Source organism: Diuraphis noxia, unplaced genomic scaffold (assembly GCF_037042655.1).
Source record: "Diuraphis noxia isolate RWA-SAM2 unplaced genomic scaffold, SU_Dnox_SAM2 contig0001, whole genome shotgun sequence".
NCBI lineage: Eukaryota > Metazoa > Arthropoda > Insecta > Hemiptera > Aphididae > Diuraphis > Diuraphis noxia.
In genome coordinates this window covers 34,217,108-34,235,436 of record NW_028301711.1, presented here as the reverse complement: position 1 = coordinate 34,235,436, position 18,329 = coordinate 34,217,108, and the positions used below count along the sequence as shown (strand labels likewise).

The 18,329-nt window shown below is 27.1% G+C and overlaps 1 protein-coding gene across 5 annotated transcripts in view; it reads right to left on the bottom strand.

Moving 5' to 3' along the window:
- Positions 1–2,155: 2,155 nt before the first annotated feature.
- The window catches only part of LOC149060592 (uncharacterized), a 50,513-nt gene continuing 34,339 nt past the window's right edge, over positions 2,156–18,329 (bottom strand). The window contains exons 1-19 of one of the 5 annotated variants that reach the window (XM_089218199.1): positions 11,930–12,333; positions 10,496–10,574; positions 10,001–10,120; positions 9,557–9,676; positions 9,168–9,287; positions 8,724–8,843; positions 8,280–8,399; positions 7,833–7,952; positions 7,389–7,508; positions 6,945–7,064; positions 6,556–6,675; positions 6,109–6,228; positions 5,665–5,784; positions 5,218–5,337; positions 4,829–4,948; positions 4,382–4,501; positions 3,935–4,054; positions 3,488–3,607; positions 2,156–2,486 (exon numbers count right to left, since the gene is read on the bottom strand). In XM_089218199.1, the coding sequence (XP_089074325.1) occupies positions 2,411–2,486; positions 3,488–3,607; positions 3,935–4,054; positions 4,382–4,501; positions 4,829–4,948; positions 5,218–5,337; positions 5,665–5,784; positions 6,109–6,228; positions 6,556–6,675; positions 6,945–7,064; positions 7,389–7,508; positions 7,833–7,952; positions 8,280–8,399; positions 8,724–8,843; positions 9,168–9,287; positions 9,557–9,676; positions 10,001–10,120; positions 10,496–10,574; positions 11,930–12,020 (2,166 nt within the window). In that variant the 5' untranslated portion in view covers positions 12,021–12,333 and the 3' untranslated portion in view covers positions 2,156–2,410. Of the gene's footprint in view, positions 2,487–3,487; positions 3,608–3,934; positions 4,055–4,381; positions 4,502–4,828; positions 4,949–5,217; positions 5,338–5,664; positions 5,785–6,108; positions 6,229–6,555; positions 6,676–6,944; positions 7,065–7,388; positions 7,509–7,832; positions 7,953–8,279; positions 8,400–8,723; positions 8,844–9,167; positions 9,288–9,556; positions 9,677–10,000; positions 10,121–10,495; positions 10,575–11,929; positions 12,334–18,329 lie in introns of those variants that run through there. The other 4 variants (XM_089218204.1, XM_089218212.1, XM_089218210.1 and 1 more) reach the window with 4 other exon arrangements.

The following is an 18,329-nucleotide window of genomic DNA, read 5'->3' as shown; positions in this document are numbered from 1 at the left end:
CCGCTTTTTCTTAAATTATTTTATTATTATATATATTTTATAACAGGGGTGTCCAACTTTCAAGGTCTCAAGGGCCAAAACTTAAACCTCTGATCTGGTTGCGGGCCATACACTAATTTTGTTAAAATAACAACAAAATAATGAGAGGTATAAAAATAATTAAAACAAAAAAGTAGTATTATTTCTTTTATTGCTCAACATCTAAATTTTTTCTACATACTGAAAATGTAGAGGTAGTTTTTTAAAGAACTAAGACAAACATTGTAATAATAATGAAAATATATCTAATGTGAAGACTGTGGTCGATCGGCTTCATCCACCAATGAAGAAATGTCCACTGCCAGTTCAGTTGTAGACAATCTCATGAGATGACGTAAGATAGAATCAGTAAGGTTGCTTCTGTTGGGGTTTTTAATGTATTTCATGTAGGAAAAGGCACTTTCACATATATATGTGCTTCCGAACCTTGATGTCATTTTCAGTCCAAAATCTCGCAGGTTTGGGAATTTCTCCTTAGACAGCAATTTAAAAATTCAGGTCCCTTTTCTTGTCTGGTGATTAGGAACATGTCAGCTTGAAGGTCACATAACTCAAGTTGTAAGTCAGGTGGTTGATCTTCAATGGATGCTCCAAGAGGATTAATATAAAATTTATAATAAAATATATAAATATAATAATATAATAAAATATATATACATTATAGAATTATACAAGCAAACTATGTTTATTTATTATTATAATTATGATTTATATTGTATGTATATTTGTGTAGCTAATATTTATGTTATCAATTTATATTATATTACTATTGTTATAATTAAATATTGTAATTTGTTACTTATAATTAACTATTAATTGTTAAATGAATAATAAAGTTATTTTAGAAAAAATTTAAATCATTGTGTTGTATTTTATTCCTTTATAATGCCAACTTGTGCTGTGGAAGGATGTGTTAATAGGACTGGAAGTAAATATATCGGTTTCCACCGATTTCCTAAAACACACCTATTAAATGAGTGGATAAAATTAACACGTTTAGGATCAGAAATTTCTTTAGAGCATGGTAACTTTTGTCTTCTAAAGATAATTCAGTGATTGATACCTGTATTCAATGTAGTAATGTAAATATTATGTTTATATAATGGATTATAGCAAGAGTATGTTCGATACATTTTTTGCCTACTGACTTTGTTCCTGGGAAAAAAAAGACTCTAAAAAAAAATGTAGTACCAACAAAATACTTACCAGTTTTAGAAGTTTGTTTGCCTATACCGGCTATACCCCTCCATACAACACTCAACACAACAAAATAATACATTCTTACAATAATATCTTAATTTATTATTCAATAATTATCAAATTAATTAATTAATTATTTTAGGGGTGACTAAATACTGTAATTTACTTGAAATAACACCTCAAATTATGCAAGACAAATCGGTAGGTTCTTCTAAACTAGTGCTTCTAAAACTGGAGGCCATGGCTATATGGCTGGGTGGAACTTGAATTATTTATTTTATTTAAATTATTTTCGGTTATTTAACTATATTATAACCGACCATATGAATAATCATTAAAAATACAATATCATACAAATAATCATTTTGTGGATAAAATCTTACGGTACGGTCGATAAAGGTTAGATTACTATTATTAAATAATAATCAAACTGTTAAGGGGGCCTTGATGACAGTTTAACATTAAATTTAGGAGGCCCTATAATGAAAAAAGGTTAAGAAGCACTGTTCTAGACAGTCTCAAACATCACAGTCTGGTAGAAAAAATAAAGACATGCGAGGTTCTTCGAACTTGGAATATTATATCAGTGACTAAGTTGTCTCAATGTTTTAGATAAAATAATGTTTGAAAATGTTAATGTAACAAACACATTTATGTTATCTATTTATTTCTAATGAAATGAGGATATATTCTACCACTGTAAATGTATTGTATTTCCTAATTTGTAAATACAACTCCCGCAACTGTTGCTGAAAATATAAGGTTCAATTGTATTAATCAAACATAAACTTGTAAAATACTACTTAATTATAATTTAATAGATATAAAATTGTAAAATAAATAATTTTATGTTGCTTTCCTTCAGAAAATGATTTAGTTGGCTAAATTAAACGGAAAAGCAAAACAATAAACTAAATTTTAAAAAGAATAATTTTTATTTGATTATATTGATTTTTAATAACATATTTTTTTTTTTTACAAAAATATTAATTTAATAAAATTCGATTATAAGTTGTGCTATAAACTCAATACGCGTTTGGACTATTCATCAAGATTTTCTTCAGGGAACCTCTTCTGGTTCCTTCTTATTCTATCCATATTGATGCTGGTTTTAATGTCTTTGCTATTCTCATATGAATCCAAACCGCTTTCGAGTCTGAATTGGGATATACTATTTCTCTTTTTGTTTATATAAACCATTGTATGATTCACCAAGAATAATTCTGTAAGTCGCATGTCGTTTTACCCTTTTGGGAAAAATAATTTAAAAAAATACATTTAAAATAGCCAATGGAAACCATAATATTTCTTTTCAAAATAAATAATAAATTTAAAATACTATAAATAATGGATGTAATTTTATTACGTCAATAGATACTTCTTTATTACGTAAACCCAGTAGCATGACCAGACATTTTCATTGGTGGGATGTGGGATGAGGATGTTATAAATCATAATACATTTTACTTTTTGTTATAATGACTAATAATTAATACATTGTATTAATAAGCCGCCACACCCACATGTGTTATTTCCGCCTTACAAGTGCGTAAAAAAGCAAATTTTGTACTAAGCAGTTCTAATTTAACTAGGCCGGTTTAAAATTCAGGGTGAATTGAACTCTTATAAAAATTAAAGGTAACATTATTATCTAGGTTACCAATTAAGTTATTATTATATTCTAATTTTAAAGCGAGTTATGGGTATTTTTAAAATTGTGAATTTCATTGAAACTACTGAACGTAAAATTCTCTTTGTTACACACTAGTAAGACGGAAAAAACATATGGGGCTGTAGCGTCCTTTGAGGTAAGGTTAAATTTTATTAGAAATCAAAAATAAAAATTTCTCAATGTTTTTAGAAGATCAAAAAAAAAACCAAAAAAGGTTAGGAAAGGGTAGGTAAGTACAATATATATGAAGTAAATTATTCAGGTAGGAGTTTCGTTGAGGTTAATATAATAGATGTGTAAAATTTTAAATAATATATGAATGTAAAATCAATTTTAAAACTAGAGTTCACTTTCATTAAGTAATATATACATTATTTACCATTTCATTTAAAATAATCAAAATTTTTATATTCGTTATTTATAATAAATGATTTCAATATATCAGGTGGTTTGAATAATCTAAAAATATTTCAATACAATGTTTTTTAATATATGATGTAAAATCAATGTTTAAATATTGACAGTTACTTTTTTAGAAAGTTAGTAAGTAGTGAAATAATTTGATTTTAATTCTACCTTTTACTATTTTCCAACAATGAATTTTTAACCACGTCGGTGCTATCATCTTTCTCGGGATCAAATCCTTTCAGCCACATCACCGAACCCCTTCCACCATCGCCACCGCTTCTCTTCGTCCTGAACATAATTAAAATTTTAAAACTGTAGTTCACTTTCATTAATTAATGTATACATTATTTATTATTTTATTTAAAATAATCAAAATTTTTATATTCTTTGTTTATAATTATTGATTTTAATATAATATACCAGGTGGTTTGAATAATATAAAAATATTTCATTACAATGTTAGAACAACATTACACGATTATAATTTTAAAAGCTTCGATATGAAGGTCTAAGAAATTACTTTTTTAATATGTGATGTAAAATCAATGTTTACATATTGACAGTTACATTTTCAGAAAATTAGTAAGTAGTGAAATAATTTGATTTTAATTCTACCTTTTATTATTTTCCAACAATGAATTTTTAACCACGTCGGTGCTATCATCTTTCTCGGGATCAGATCCTTTAAGCCACATAACCGAACCCCTTCCACCATCGCCACCGCTTCTCTTCATCCTGATCATGATTAAAATTTTAAAACATGAGTTCACATTCATTAATAAGTATTAATATTATTTAACATTTTATTTAAAATGATTAAAATTTTTAATTTCGTTATTTATTATTATTGATGTTAATATAATATACCAGTTGGTTTGAATAATTTCAAAATATTTCATTACAAACTTGGAACAACATTACATGATTATTATTCTAAAAGCTTCGATAGGAAGGTCTAAGAAATTACTTTTTTAATATATGATATAAAATCAATGTTTACATATTGACAGTTACTTTTTTAGAAAGTTAGTAAGTAGTGAAATAATTTGATTTTAATTCTACCTTTTACTATTTTCCAACAATGAATTTTTAACCACGTCGGTGCTATCATCTTTCTCGGGATCAGATCCTTTAAGCCACATCACCGAACCCCTTCCACCATCGCCACCGCTTCTCTTCATCCTGAACATGATAAAAATTTTAATACAAGAGTTCACATTCATTAATAAATATTAATATTATTTGACATTTTATTTAAAATGATTAAAATTTTTAATTTCGTTATTTATTATTATTGATTTTAATACAATATACCATTTGGTTTGAATAATTGTAAAATATATCATTACAAATTTGGAAAAAAATTACACGATTATAATTTTAAAAGTTTCGATAGGAAGGTCTAAGAAATTACTTTTTTAATATGTGATGTAAATTCAATGTTTACATATTGACAGTTAAATTTTCAGAAAATTAGTAAGTAGTGAAATAATTTGATTTTAATTCTACCTTTTATTATTTTCCAACAATGAATTTTTAACCACGTCGGTGCTATCATCTTTCTCGGGATCAGATCCTTTCAGCCACATCACCGAACCCCTTCCACCATCGCCACCGCTTCTCTTCATCCTAAACATGATTAAAATTTTAAAACAAGAGTTCAATTTCATTAAGTAATGACAAATAATTTTAATATAATATACCAGATGGTTTGAATAATTTAAAAATATTTCATTACAAACTTGGAACAACATTACATGATTATTATTCTAAAAGCTTCGATAGGAAGGTCTAAGAAATTACTTTTTTAATATATGATATAAAATCAATGTTTACATATTGACAGTTACTTTTTTAGAAAGTTAGTAAGTAGTGAAATAATTTGATTTTAATTCTACCTTTTACTATTTTCCAACAATGAATTTTTAACCACGTCGGTGCTATCATCTTTCTCGGGATCAGATCCTTTCAGCCACATCACCGAACCCCTTCCACCATCGCCACCGCTTCTCTTCATCCTGAACATAATTAAAATTTTAAAACTGTAGTTCACATTCATTAATTAATGTATACATTATTAATCATTTTATTTAAAATAATCAAAATTTTTATATTCTTTGTTTATAATTGTTGATTTTAATATAATATACCAGTTGGTTTGAATAATTTCAAAATATTTCATTACAAACTTGGAACAACATTACATGATTATTATTCTAAAAGCTTCGATAGGAAGGTCTAAGAAATTACTTTTTTAATATATGATATAAAATCAATGTTTACATATTGACAGTTACTTTTTTAGAAAGTTAGTAAGTAGTGAAATAATTTGATTTTAATTCTACCTTTTACTATTTTCCAACAATGAATTTTTAACCACGTCGGTGCTATCATCTTTCTCGGGATCAGATCCTTTAAGCCACATAACCGAACCCCTTCCACCATCGCCACCGCTTCTCTTCATCCTGATCATGATTAAAATTTTAAAACATAAGTTCACATTCATTAATAAGTATTAATATTATTTAACATTTTATTTAAAATGATTAAAATTTTTAATTTCGTTATTTATTATTATTGATTTTAATATATTATACCATTTGGTTTGAATAATTGTAAAATATATCATTACAAATTTGGAAAAACATTACACGATTATAATTTTAAAAGTTTCGATAGGAAGGTCTAAGAAATTACTTTTTTAATATGTGATGTAAATTCAATGTTTACATATTGACAGTGACATTTTCAGAAAATTAGTAGTAAAATAATTTGATTTTAATTCTAACCTTTTATTTTTTTCCAACAAAGAATCTATAACCACGTCAATGGTATCATCATTCTCTGTATCGGATCCTTTCAGCCACATCACCGAACCCCTTCCACCATCGCAACCGCTTCTCTTCATCCTGAACATGATAAAAATTTTAATACAAGAGTTCACATTCATTAATAAATATTAATATTATTTGACATTTTATTTAAAATGATTAAAATTTTTAATTTCGTTATTTATTATTATTGATTTTAATACAATATACCATTTGGTTTGAATAATTGTAAAATATATCATCACAAATTTGGAAAAACATTACACGATTATAATTTTAAAAGTTTCGATAGGAAGGTCTAAGAAATTACTTTTTTAATATGTGATGTAAATTCAATGTTTACATATTGACAGTTAAATTTTCAGAAAATTAGTAAGTAGTGAAATAATTTGATTTTAATTCTACCTTTTATTATTTTCCAACAATGAATTTTTAACCACGTCGGTGCTATCATCTTTCTCGGGATCAGATCCTTTCAGCCACATCACCGAACCCCTTCCACCATCGCCACCGCTTCTCTTCATCCTAAACATGATTAAAATTTTAAAACAAGAGTTCAATTTCATTAAGTAATGACAAATAATTTTAATATAATATACCAGATGGTTTGAATAATTTAAAAATATTTCATTACAAACTTGGAACAACATTACATGATTATAATTCTAAAAGCTTCGATAGGAAGGTCTAAGAAATTACTTTTTTAATATATGATATAAAATCAATGTTTACATATTGACAGTTACTTTTTTAGAAAGTTAGTAAGTAGTGAAATGATTTGATTTTAATTCTACCTTTTACTATTTTCCAACAATGAATTTTTAACCACGTCGGTGCTATCATCTTTCTCGGGATCAGATCCTTTAAGCCACATAACCGAACCCCTTCCACCATCGCCACCGCTTCTCTTCATCCTGATCATGATTAAAATTTTAAAACATGAGTTCACATTCATTAATAAGTATTAATATTATTTAACATTTTATTTAAAATGATTAAAATTTTTAATTTCGTTATTTATTATTATTGATTTTAATATAATATACCAGTTGGTTTGAATAATATAAAAATATTTCATTACAATGTTAGAACAACATTACACGATTATAATTTTAAAAGCTTCGATATGAAGGTCTAAGAAATTACTTTTTTAATATGTGATGTAAAATCAATGTTTACATATTGACAGTTACATTTTCAGAAAATTAGTAGTGAAATAATTCGATTTCAATTCTAACCTTTTATTTTTTTCCAACAAAGAATCTATAACCACGTCAATGGTATCATCATTCTCTGTATCGGATCCTTTCAGCCACATCACCGAACCCCTTCCACCATCGCCACCGCTTCTCTTCATCCTGAACATGATAAAAATTTTAATACAAGAGTTCACATTCATTAATAAATATTAATATTATTTGACATTTTATTTAAAATGATTAAAATTTTTAATTTCGTTATTTATTATTATTGATTTTAATATAATATACCATTTGGTTTGAATAATTGTAAAATATATCATTACAAATTTGGAAAAACATTACACGATTATAATTTTAAAAGTTTCGATAGGAAGGTCTAAGAAATTACTTTTTTAATATGTGATGTAAATTCAATGTTTACATATTGACAGTGACATTTTCAGAAAATTAGTAGTAAAATAATTTGATTTTAATTCTAACCTTTTATTATTTCCCAACAATGAATTTTTAACCACGTCGGTGCTATCATCTTTCTCGGGATCAGATCCTTTCAGCCACATCACCGAACCCCTTCCACCATCGCCACCGCTTCTCTTCATCCTGATCATGATTAAAATTTTAAAACATGAGTTCACATTCATTAATAAGTATTAATATTATTTAACATTTTATTTAAAATGATTAAAATTTTTAATTTCGTTATTTATTATTATTGATTTTAATATAATATACCAGTTGGTTTGAATAATTTCAAAATATTTCATTACAAACTTGGAACAACATTACACGATTATAATTTTAAAAGTTTCGATATGAAGGTCTAAGAAATTACTTTTTTAATATGTGATGTAAAATCAATAATTAAATATTGACAGTCACATTTTCAGAAAATTAGTAAGTAGTGAAATAATTTGATTTTAATTCTACCTTTTATTATTTTCCAACAATGAATTTTTAACCACGTCGGTGCTATCATCTTTCTCGGGATCAGATCCTTTCAGCCACATCACCGAACCCCTTCCACCATCGCCACCGCTTCTCTTCATCCTGAACATAATTAAAATTTTAAAACTGTAGTTCACATTCATTAATTAATGTATACATTATTAATCATTTTATTTAAAATAATCAAAATTTTTATATTCTTTGTTTATAATTGTTGATTTTAATATAATATACCAGTTGGTTTGAATAATTTCAAAATATTTCATTACAAACTTGGAACAACATTACACGATTATAATTTTAAAAGTTTCGATAGGAAGGTCTAAGAAATTACTTTTTTAATATGTGATGTAAAATCAATGTTTACATATTGACAGTTACATTTTCAGATAATTAGTAGTGAAATAATTCGATTTCAATTCTAACCTTTTATTTTTTTCCAACAAAGAATCTATAACCACGTCAATGGTATCATCATTCTCTGTATCGGATCCTTTCAGCCACATCACCGAACCCCTTCCACCATCGCCACCGCTTCTCTTCATCCTGAACATGATAAAAATTTTAATACAAGAGTTCACATTCATTAATAAATATTAATATTATTTGACATTTTATTTAAAATGATTAAAATTTTTAATTTCATTATTTATTATTATTGATTTTAATATAATATACCATTTGGTTTGAATAATTGTAAAATATATCATTACAAATTTGGAAAAACATTACACGATTATAATTTTAAAAGTTTCGATAGGAAGGTCTAAGAAATTACTTTTTTAATATGTGATGTAAATTCAATGTTTACATATTGACAGTGACATTTTCAGAAAATTAGTAGTAAAATAATTTGATTTTAATTCTAACCTTTTATTATTTCCCAACAATGAATTTTTAACCACGTCGGTGCTATCATCTTTCTCGGGATCAGATCCTTTCAGCCACATCACCGAACCCCTTCCACCATCGCCACCGCTTCTCTTCATCCTAAACATGATTAAAATTTTAAAACAAGAGTTCAATTTCATTAAGTAATGACAAATAATTTTAATATAATATACCAGATGGTTTGAATAATTTAAAAATATTTCATTACAAACTTGGAACAACATTACATGATTATAATTCTAAAAGTTTCGATATGAAGGTCTAAGAAATTACTTTTTTAATATGTGATGTAAAATCAATGTTTAAATATTGACAGTCACATTTTCAGAAAATTAGTAAGTAGTGAAATAATTTGATTTTAATTCTACCTTTTATTATTTTCCAACAATGAATTTTTAACCACGTCGGTGCTATCATCTTTCTCGGGATCAGATCCTTTCAGCCACATCACCGAACCCCTTCCACCATCGCCACCGCTTCTCTTCATCCTGAACATAATTAAAATTTTAAAACTGTAGTTCACTTTCATTAATTAATGTATACATTATTAATCATTTTATTTAAAATAATCAAAATTTTTATATTCTTTGTTTATAATTGTTGATTTTAATATAATATACCAGTTGGTTTGAATAATTTCAAAATATTTCATTACAAACTTGGAACAACATTACACGATTATAATTTTAAAAGTTTCGATAGGAAGGTCTAAGAAATTACTTTTTTAATATGTGATGTAAAATCAATGTTTACATATTGACAGTTACATTTTCAGAAAATTAGTAGTGAAATAATTCGATTTCAATTCTAACCTTTTATTTTTTTCCAACAAAGAATCTATAACCACGTCAATGGTATCATCATTCTCTGTATCGGATCCTTTCAGCCACATCACCGAACCCCTTCCACCATCGCCACCGCTTCTCTTCATCCTGAACATGATAACAATTTTAATACAAGAGTTCACATTCATTAATAAATATTAATATTATTTGACATTTTATTTAAAATGATTAAAATTTTTAATTTCGTTATTTATTATTATTGATTTTAATATAATATACCATTTGGTTTGAATAATTGTATGAAAAATTCTAGTTTTTATGCGGTTTTGCCGTTGTATATATTTGTGTATTATTTCTTCTATTTATATAATTTTATGTGTTAGAATATGTCTGATTCTATAATTGAATAACCTTAACACTTTTCTCAATTAGAATTTTACATTATGCTTGTCATTAATAAATGTTTAATAATATTATTTTTATTAATAGATTTGTTTAGTTGCTAATAAGTGATAAACTCACCTCATTTTACTATCTTCATGAATTCTCTCCGTATTTTCCTCGTCGTGTTTTTGCCTGTACATCTGAAACTTTGTCTGATCTATAAAAAAACATAAAATCGTTATTAGACTTGTTCTTATTGCATTGTGTATAGATAATTATATTATATGTATAGATATTTATATGATAGTAATAATTCTCCAATACTGTTATTTCGTTAGTTTGTATTGTATAGTTTAAGTAATCATCTCTTATTTTATTACCTTTTGCATGGTTATAAAAAACAAAAATGTGGACTCTAATTTATTGCATTATTTTAGAAAGTACTAAGTCATATAATATGATTTTTTAAATTAGATAATGTTTTAATATTTTGTTTTATAATAAAATGTTTTTTTTTTGTTTCATTTTTTTTCCTAAAAAGGTATATCTCACTGAATTTAAAAAAAATTGGGATTTACGTTCATCAATCAATCGATTCATTATATTGTATTTAAATAGATTATTTTCTTCAGGCAAATTTTACCAAACTTATATTAATATAACGACTGTGATCTGAAACGTTGAGTAATTTAAAAAAATATATATATTTTTTTTTAAGGTTCAAAGTATCTGTGATCAGTTATTAACAATTTAGTATCACTGTCTAAATTGTTCGCAATTGGTTTTTTTTTTTCTCCTTACAAAGTGTCCACTGTTTATAACAGTATACTATAAAGAGTAATAGGTATGTTAGTGTTCTATCGACTTGTTGATATTTAATTTATGTGTTAGATATTGTGTGTTAAGGTATTAATTGTGAGATTTTTAATATTTCAATCAAAAAATATTCGTTTGAACATTAATTAGAGTAAAAAGAAAATCTTACAACACGTTTTATTAAATGGAGAAACCCTCGTTGGAATAATTCTTCGAACGATTTATACATCATTATAACTTGATTTGAAAACGACTAAAATGGCTTTGGTCGAATTGGGTATCTGGGCGAAACGAGAAAGGTTGATTTTGGGGGAAACGGGCTGCGCCCATTTTCATAAATCATTTATAATATATTATACAAAACATATTTTAATTTTTAACTATTATAAATATTACGTAGTTATAAATTGCCTTATTTTATCCTTAAAGGATTATTATTTTGTATTAAAACTATTATTATTAAAGTTTATAAAAATATGTAAAAAAATTTACAGAATATATTGTAATAGTTTACAGCTGTAATAATAAATACATTTTAAATTTTAAATAAAAGTATTTTTAAGAATTTACCTAAATTAATGTAAAGTAATATTAAAAAAAAATAATATGTATTTTTTTTAAATCCAACAAGTAATAAAATATCAAGGTTAATCAAAACATTTTCATAGATAATAGCTGAATAATTAGGTGAATAATATCTTATAGAAATTCGGTTTACACAAACAATGTAATGATTCAATTCATATAAGTACTTACCTCTTAGCAAATTCATATCGTTAGCTGTCTCCCCGAGAATAGTGATGATTGTGACAATCAATATCATCACTAGTACTCTTAACATCATCATGGTGTTGACAGTCGAGATATAAAAATATAAGTGAATCAAACGGTTATTAGGATAATGGCTATTAAGCGTGACCTCAATACAGGTATACAGGTGAACTGGAAGATGTTAGAATACAGAGCGCACAGTGATAGTGAAACGCCTTTCGCGAGCTCTTATATAAGCTGTTGTGGTAGTGGTGCTGCTGGTGGTGGTAGTGTAGGTGGTTGTAGTGGTGGTGGTGTTGATGATTTTGGTTTCTGGTGTTAGTGGTGGTAGTGATGAACTTCGTATTCCCCCACAACCACTACATCACGGTGCATTTTATATTTTTATATATAAGTAACATTACAGACATGAACAAATCGGCACCATCACAATCCTAACAATATAATGTTATATTATATTTATAATGGTACCTATCTGTAATCTGGTCAAAACAGTAATACAAATTTAAAGCATTAAGAATTTTAAAACACCTAATGCGTGGAGAGGTGTGTAAGGGCACATTTACTGGTGCCGACTATTAAAACATCACATTTCAAATTTTTTTGTTCGTAGCCTCTGCACATTAACATTTTGGGTTATTTTAAGTTAGATGTGGTTCTTTTCTGTGAATTAGTGGCTGATTTATGAATGGGTGCTGGATTTAATATAATTAAAGCTGCTACTGTTTCAAAAGTTGATATCACTAATTACTCACAAGTTTTTAGTAGTTGGACATACTCAAAATGAAGGAGACTCAGCACGTTCTGTTATAGAGAAACAAATAAAAAAATCCTTAAAGTCTGGGCCTATTTACTTGCCAACACAATATGTGTCATTAATTCAAACAGCCAAAAAATCAGGAAACCCATTTAAGGTTTAATAATTAGGGTATTCTGATTTTTATGATATAAAACACATTACAGAATGTAATAAGAAAATGTTTTCTAATTTTCTATAAATAATGATGGTGAAAAAGTAATTTGGAATAATATCAAAGTGTTAAGGGCGGAAAAAACACAACCAAATACAATTTTATACAAAACCAGTTTTTCAGATACAGAATTCAAAAAATTAATATACACCATAATGGAGCTCGTGGTAGAAAACCATCATTCACTAATTACTTATTAAAACAAGCTTATACCCAAAAAAACAAAATATCATTCAATAAGAAACGGGATCTGATGCCACTGTGTGAAGATAACTACATATGTACCAAATATATACCATGATTTTTATAAAAGTTTAAAGTTTACAGTCTTAACTTTAGTATAGTATGGTATTTCATAACAAAAATGTTTTAATTAAATTGTTTCATTACACCTTTTTTACAAATATATTATTATTTTTATTTAATTCAATTACAAGGCTATTTATTTTTATTTTATTTTATGATAATGTTAAAATAAAATAATATTTTATTTCCATTATTGTTGTTATTTTTTTTTTTTTTTTAATTACTTCCTAACATAAATGCATGGTTAAAAATGTGTTAATAACATCAATAATAATACATCCAAATTATCACCAACCAAGTGTTATTAAAAAACTGTTATTTAACACAATTCTATCAAAACAACATAAAAATCTAATAGATAAAAAATTATTATTTCAGTCATGAATAGACATAAGTCAAAATGTTTTCAAACATTTGTTAATAGAATCAATAATAATACATCCAAATTATTAACCACAAAGTATTATTAAAAAACTATGTTATTTAACATAATTCTATCAAAACTAAATAAAAATAAGATACAAATTTAAATTGGTGCTTCCTTTTTAAACCTTAAATAGTTGATTACCGAATATTGCGTTTTTTGAGTTTTGTCACTATTCTTTCAGCAGTGCGAATTAGGAACTACTACTTAGAACTTACCGAAAACACACACTCACACACACACACATATATATATAGTTTATAATATTATTATACACTTATAAATAACATAAGTTATGAATAATTTATTTTTTATTTTCAAATCATCGTATATGTATAAGTACTCGATTCAAAACCTATATTTTTATATTATCCATGTTGATGTAAGTACTATGGTACTCAAGATTTAAATATGATCAAAAATAATTTATTAATAAAAAATTGTTATTTAAATAATGATTTCTCATTACCTATTTAAAATTTTCAGTTTTTCTCCTATATTTCGTTAAAAAATGTTAACCCTATAAAAAATTATCAAAATATATCTAATATACCAAAGGTTTATCGTAAAAAGTGTTATGATAAAGTTATATTTTTTGACTTATTTTGTCGGTCGCGTAAGGGTTCCCAAACCTAAAATTCTATAATTTATCATTGGCTTTTCCGCCAACGAATGACGTTTTTTCTAATTTGGCGAAAAAAGGTATCGGTGGAAAACGGAAAGGTCATTTTTGGCGGAAACCGGTGACACCCATCTTAATATATTTTGTGTAATGAATGAAATATTTCGCCAATCAGTAATATGGTGGACGTGTAATAAGCGTTTTAAATCTGGCTTCATTGTTAGTATTTAGTATTTCCTATGTGTAACGCAGGGAGTTCTTAATATATGATAATACACATATTTGTCGTTACAAACGTGTGATTATGGTTTTATTACTAGGTATATTTGAAAATTATTTATTTTGTTCAAATATGTTATTTAAAGATTACATATTATATTATGTGTTTTCAGCTTAATGAAATGATGAATGTAGGTACATAATATTATATAGCCAAGAATTATACAAATACTTAGAAATCAGTGAAATCGGAAAAACGCGTTCAAAAAAATGGTCTTCTGCATTTTACTGGCCACTATTACTATCGTGAACAGAATATGTAGGGAATGGGACTTTTCGAATATGTAAAGTAAAATCAACCGAAACACAACAAACCAAAATGTTCGTTTGGACCCTAAAAACAGTAAAAACACAATACAATCGCACTTAACGGCCTTTTTTTTCTATTCATGCTAACGCCGTATTTGAATTTATCGCCAGATATTTTTGCTTTCTTTGTTATATTTTGTTATATTATAGGATCACCCGTGGCTGTATTATTATAGTTATAAACCATTATAATGGTTCTCGTACCCACCATAATAATACAAATATTTTATCAAAACGGAATTTATAGTGAATATCTGCGTAGCAGCGGGTGTAGGCGACAACAAGTCGGGTCGGCAAAGATGTACCTACATTGTACCTCTACATACCATTATATTTTGAAATAACACTTTAGTTGGACCTACTAAAATTATTTGTGTCTATATAGAATTGTCCATATTGTCTGGCTACGTTTTATTTTTGACAGTTTAGAAAAATACTGTTATCAAATAATGGATCAGTACTCGATCGAGCGACGCCAAGTAACCTCGCATTAACGACGTCTGTGTGGGCAGGTAGATACACTGATAGAAGTTTAGATATGGACGTGAATTATAGGTATCTGTTATAATAATGGAGGAAAAATATTTTTACTGGCGTCATTCGATTACGTCCCGTCTGAACCTTTTTATACATTTTCAGTGTGACGATTGGTCGGATTGATAAAATTATATTTCTTACATTTTTTATGTTCCGATTGAGTACTATTGTATAATAATACCGGATGATTCTTTTATCATTGAACACTCATTATTTCAAAAATTATTAATGTTTTTGAAAATATTTTTTTACATAGTTTCAAGTTGTTCAAAAACCAACGTTTTTATTAAAAATAATTTTAATTTAATATTTAAATTTAAAAAAATTAATAATTTTAAAATATTTTTTATCTTTATCATTTTTTAAGTTTTTACTTTTTTGAATGCAAACATAGATTTTTAATTTCATATTCCAAACCAGAATATTTTTCTTAGGTATTTTGATTCATAAAAATCGAATTTAGGACGAATAGTTTATGAGTTATAAGTGTTATAACTGTTATAAGAATTTAAATTTTAGACAAGTGGAGTTTTGGACAAACATTTTGCGGGGTAACCCCGTACCACACCACTCTGCCAAACTAAACTTTAAATACTTATGTTGTTCTATGTTGTCATTCAAAATAGTAAAAAACTTAAAAAATTATAAGGTTAAAAAATATAATTTTTTAATAAAAACGTTGGGTTTTGAACAACTTGAAACTATATAAAATAATATTTTCAAAAACATTAATATTTTTTTAAATAATGAGTGTTCAATGATAAAAGAAACACTCGGTATAGTGTATAAACATTGGGCATGGCCCGTTTTTGCCAAAAAGCTGGTTCCATGATTTTACGCATAGCCCTTTTTCCACCAAAATGAAAAAGGTATGATTCCCATTTCCACCAAAATTTATTTTTGTGAAAAGACATTTCCACCAATTATTATTTGGGAATCATGTACAAATGTTTCATATGTTTATCATTATAAATTATAATACAAGAAGATTATAATATATTATTAGACGAATATAGGCACAATTACCTAATTTATACAATTGCATATCATATCTATTGTATTTATAAATATTTCGATATTTCAAATTCAAATATAAATAATAATTATATTGTCTTAAAAATATAAATTGTAATACAAGTAGAGGTCAGGTTAAAAAAAATACATTATTGGTTGTTATATTTTTTTTGGTGTAAAAGACTTTGGGCATAAACTGGAATTGTACCTCTTTCTTTTTTGACGGAAAGGGTAATACCTATTTATTTGGCAGAGACGGTTAACTCCCTAAGCATTAATTTACATTTTTTTTATATGGTTTTAGTAATTACAATCGAAAATACCTGTTTGTAGTTCTATGATTTTTATATTTAGAAATTAATGAATATTGGGATGCGATGTGTAGAAAAAAGAATTAAATTCTGAATGAAAGATTTCACAAAAGTTTGTAGTTCATTGTATACTACTGCTCATTTTAACCCAACTCTAACGTTAGACATCATTTACCAACATTTTGTGGAAACGATAATTAAACTTATAAATAATATAGATTTCTTTTACTAAAAATTGCATTCATTTTGAATTTTGAATTTAAACTAAATACTTTAAAATATCTCTCAACCACGGTTATCTGCACATTATAAGTGCACCACTAGTACCAGCCTTAAGATAAAATGTTTGTAAATTCATCAAATATACACAAAGTTGTGTTTAAATATAACTGCACATCATACAGTAACAAATATATAAGATTTATTATGTAAATGTATTGGTCACAAACGCTTACTTACTATACAATAGAACTCAAGTGGAACACAGAAAAGGTGATAAATCAAGCAACAATCAAATAATATAGACTTCAATATTTATAAACAAGCTAAATTGATTTCTGAAAACAAATGATGTCGAGATCACCAAACGTTCACGCACGCAGCGTTTAGCCCCATAAGGGACTTTTTTGTTCAACCCGAAGGTTGGTTTACAATTCCAATTCTCCATTCTAACCGATTACTCGGTTTTTCTATAAATTCTTTAAAGGTTTTGACTTTTGCATCAAATTTAATTTATCCTATATAAGAGTTCCGAGGACATCTTGCAGTTTTCTTTCCTTCTAGCATATCCTCTAATATTATATTATGCAATTGTTCAAACTGCTGCCTTTTCCCATTACCGGTGCGTGTAATAACGAATATTCTAGAACTTCTACCCCCACCTCCCCGAATATGTTTGCGGACCTCTCGGCTGTCGCATCCGCGACACTGTCAATCAGTCACTCAATATAATTCGATCGAGTTACGTCTACGGCTCGTGTCTGACCATTGAGAAGTTTACGCGTTTTTTTGTGACACGGGTATTCCTTCCGTCGTCCATATAACGGTGCTTTCAGTGAGCCGATTATAGCTGCGGCGTGCCCGTGTCGTAGTGGTCTAATTGATATCAGTCTCCGTCGCCGTTGTGCCAGTATTATTATTGGTATCATTAATATTCAATGTATATAATTATTATTTGTATCTCATGAGTTTGTATTATTAATTATTATTATAAATAGTTGACTGACGCTAGAGACGTCTTCGTCAGTCATACACATTTGTAGTGTGTGCAATTTTTATATTATAGTTGTGCAGTTGTACCGTTAACGGTTACTTTCTATATTAGCGTTTATTATTATTTTGATTGTCACCTCATCCCCGTACCGGTACGAGTCGTTGTAGCTAACCGCCACATTCGTAGGAGCTACGCCGGCGTCTACAGCAATTATTCTTCTGGGTGTGTCAGGGCGTGTCCGACCATTTTCCAGTGTCTTCCTCTTATCGCGTCTATGAGTGTACGTTTTCTCCCACTGTTCTAAGTACTTCTGTTTTAAACGTATTTTATATATTTAATGATATTCACATAATGAGGTATTATAATGTATATTAACAACGTGTGGACAAGTAATATATG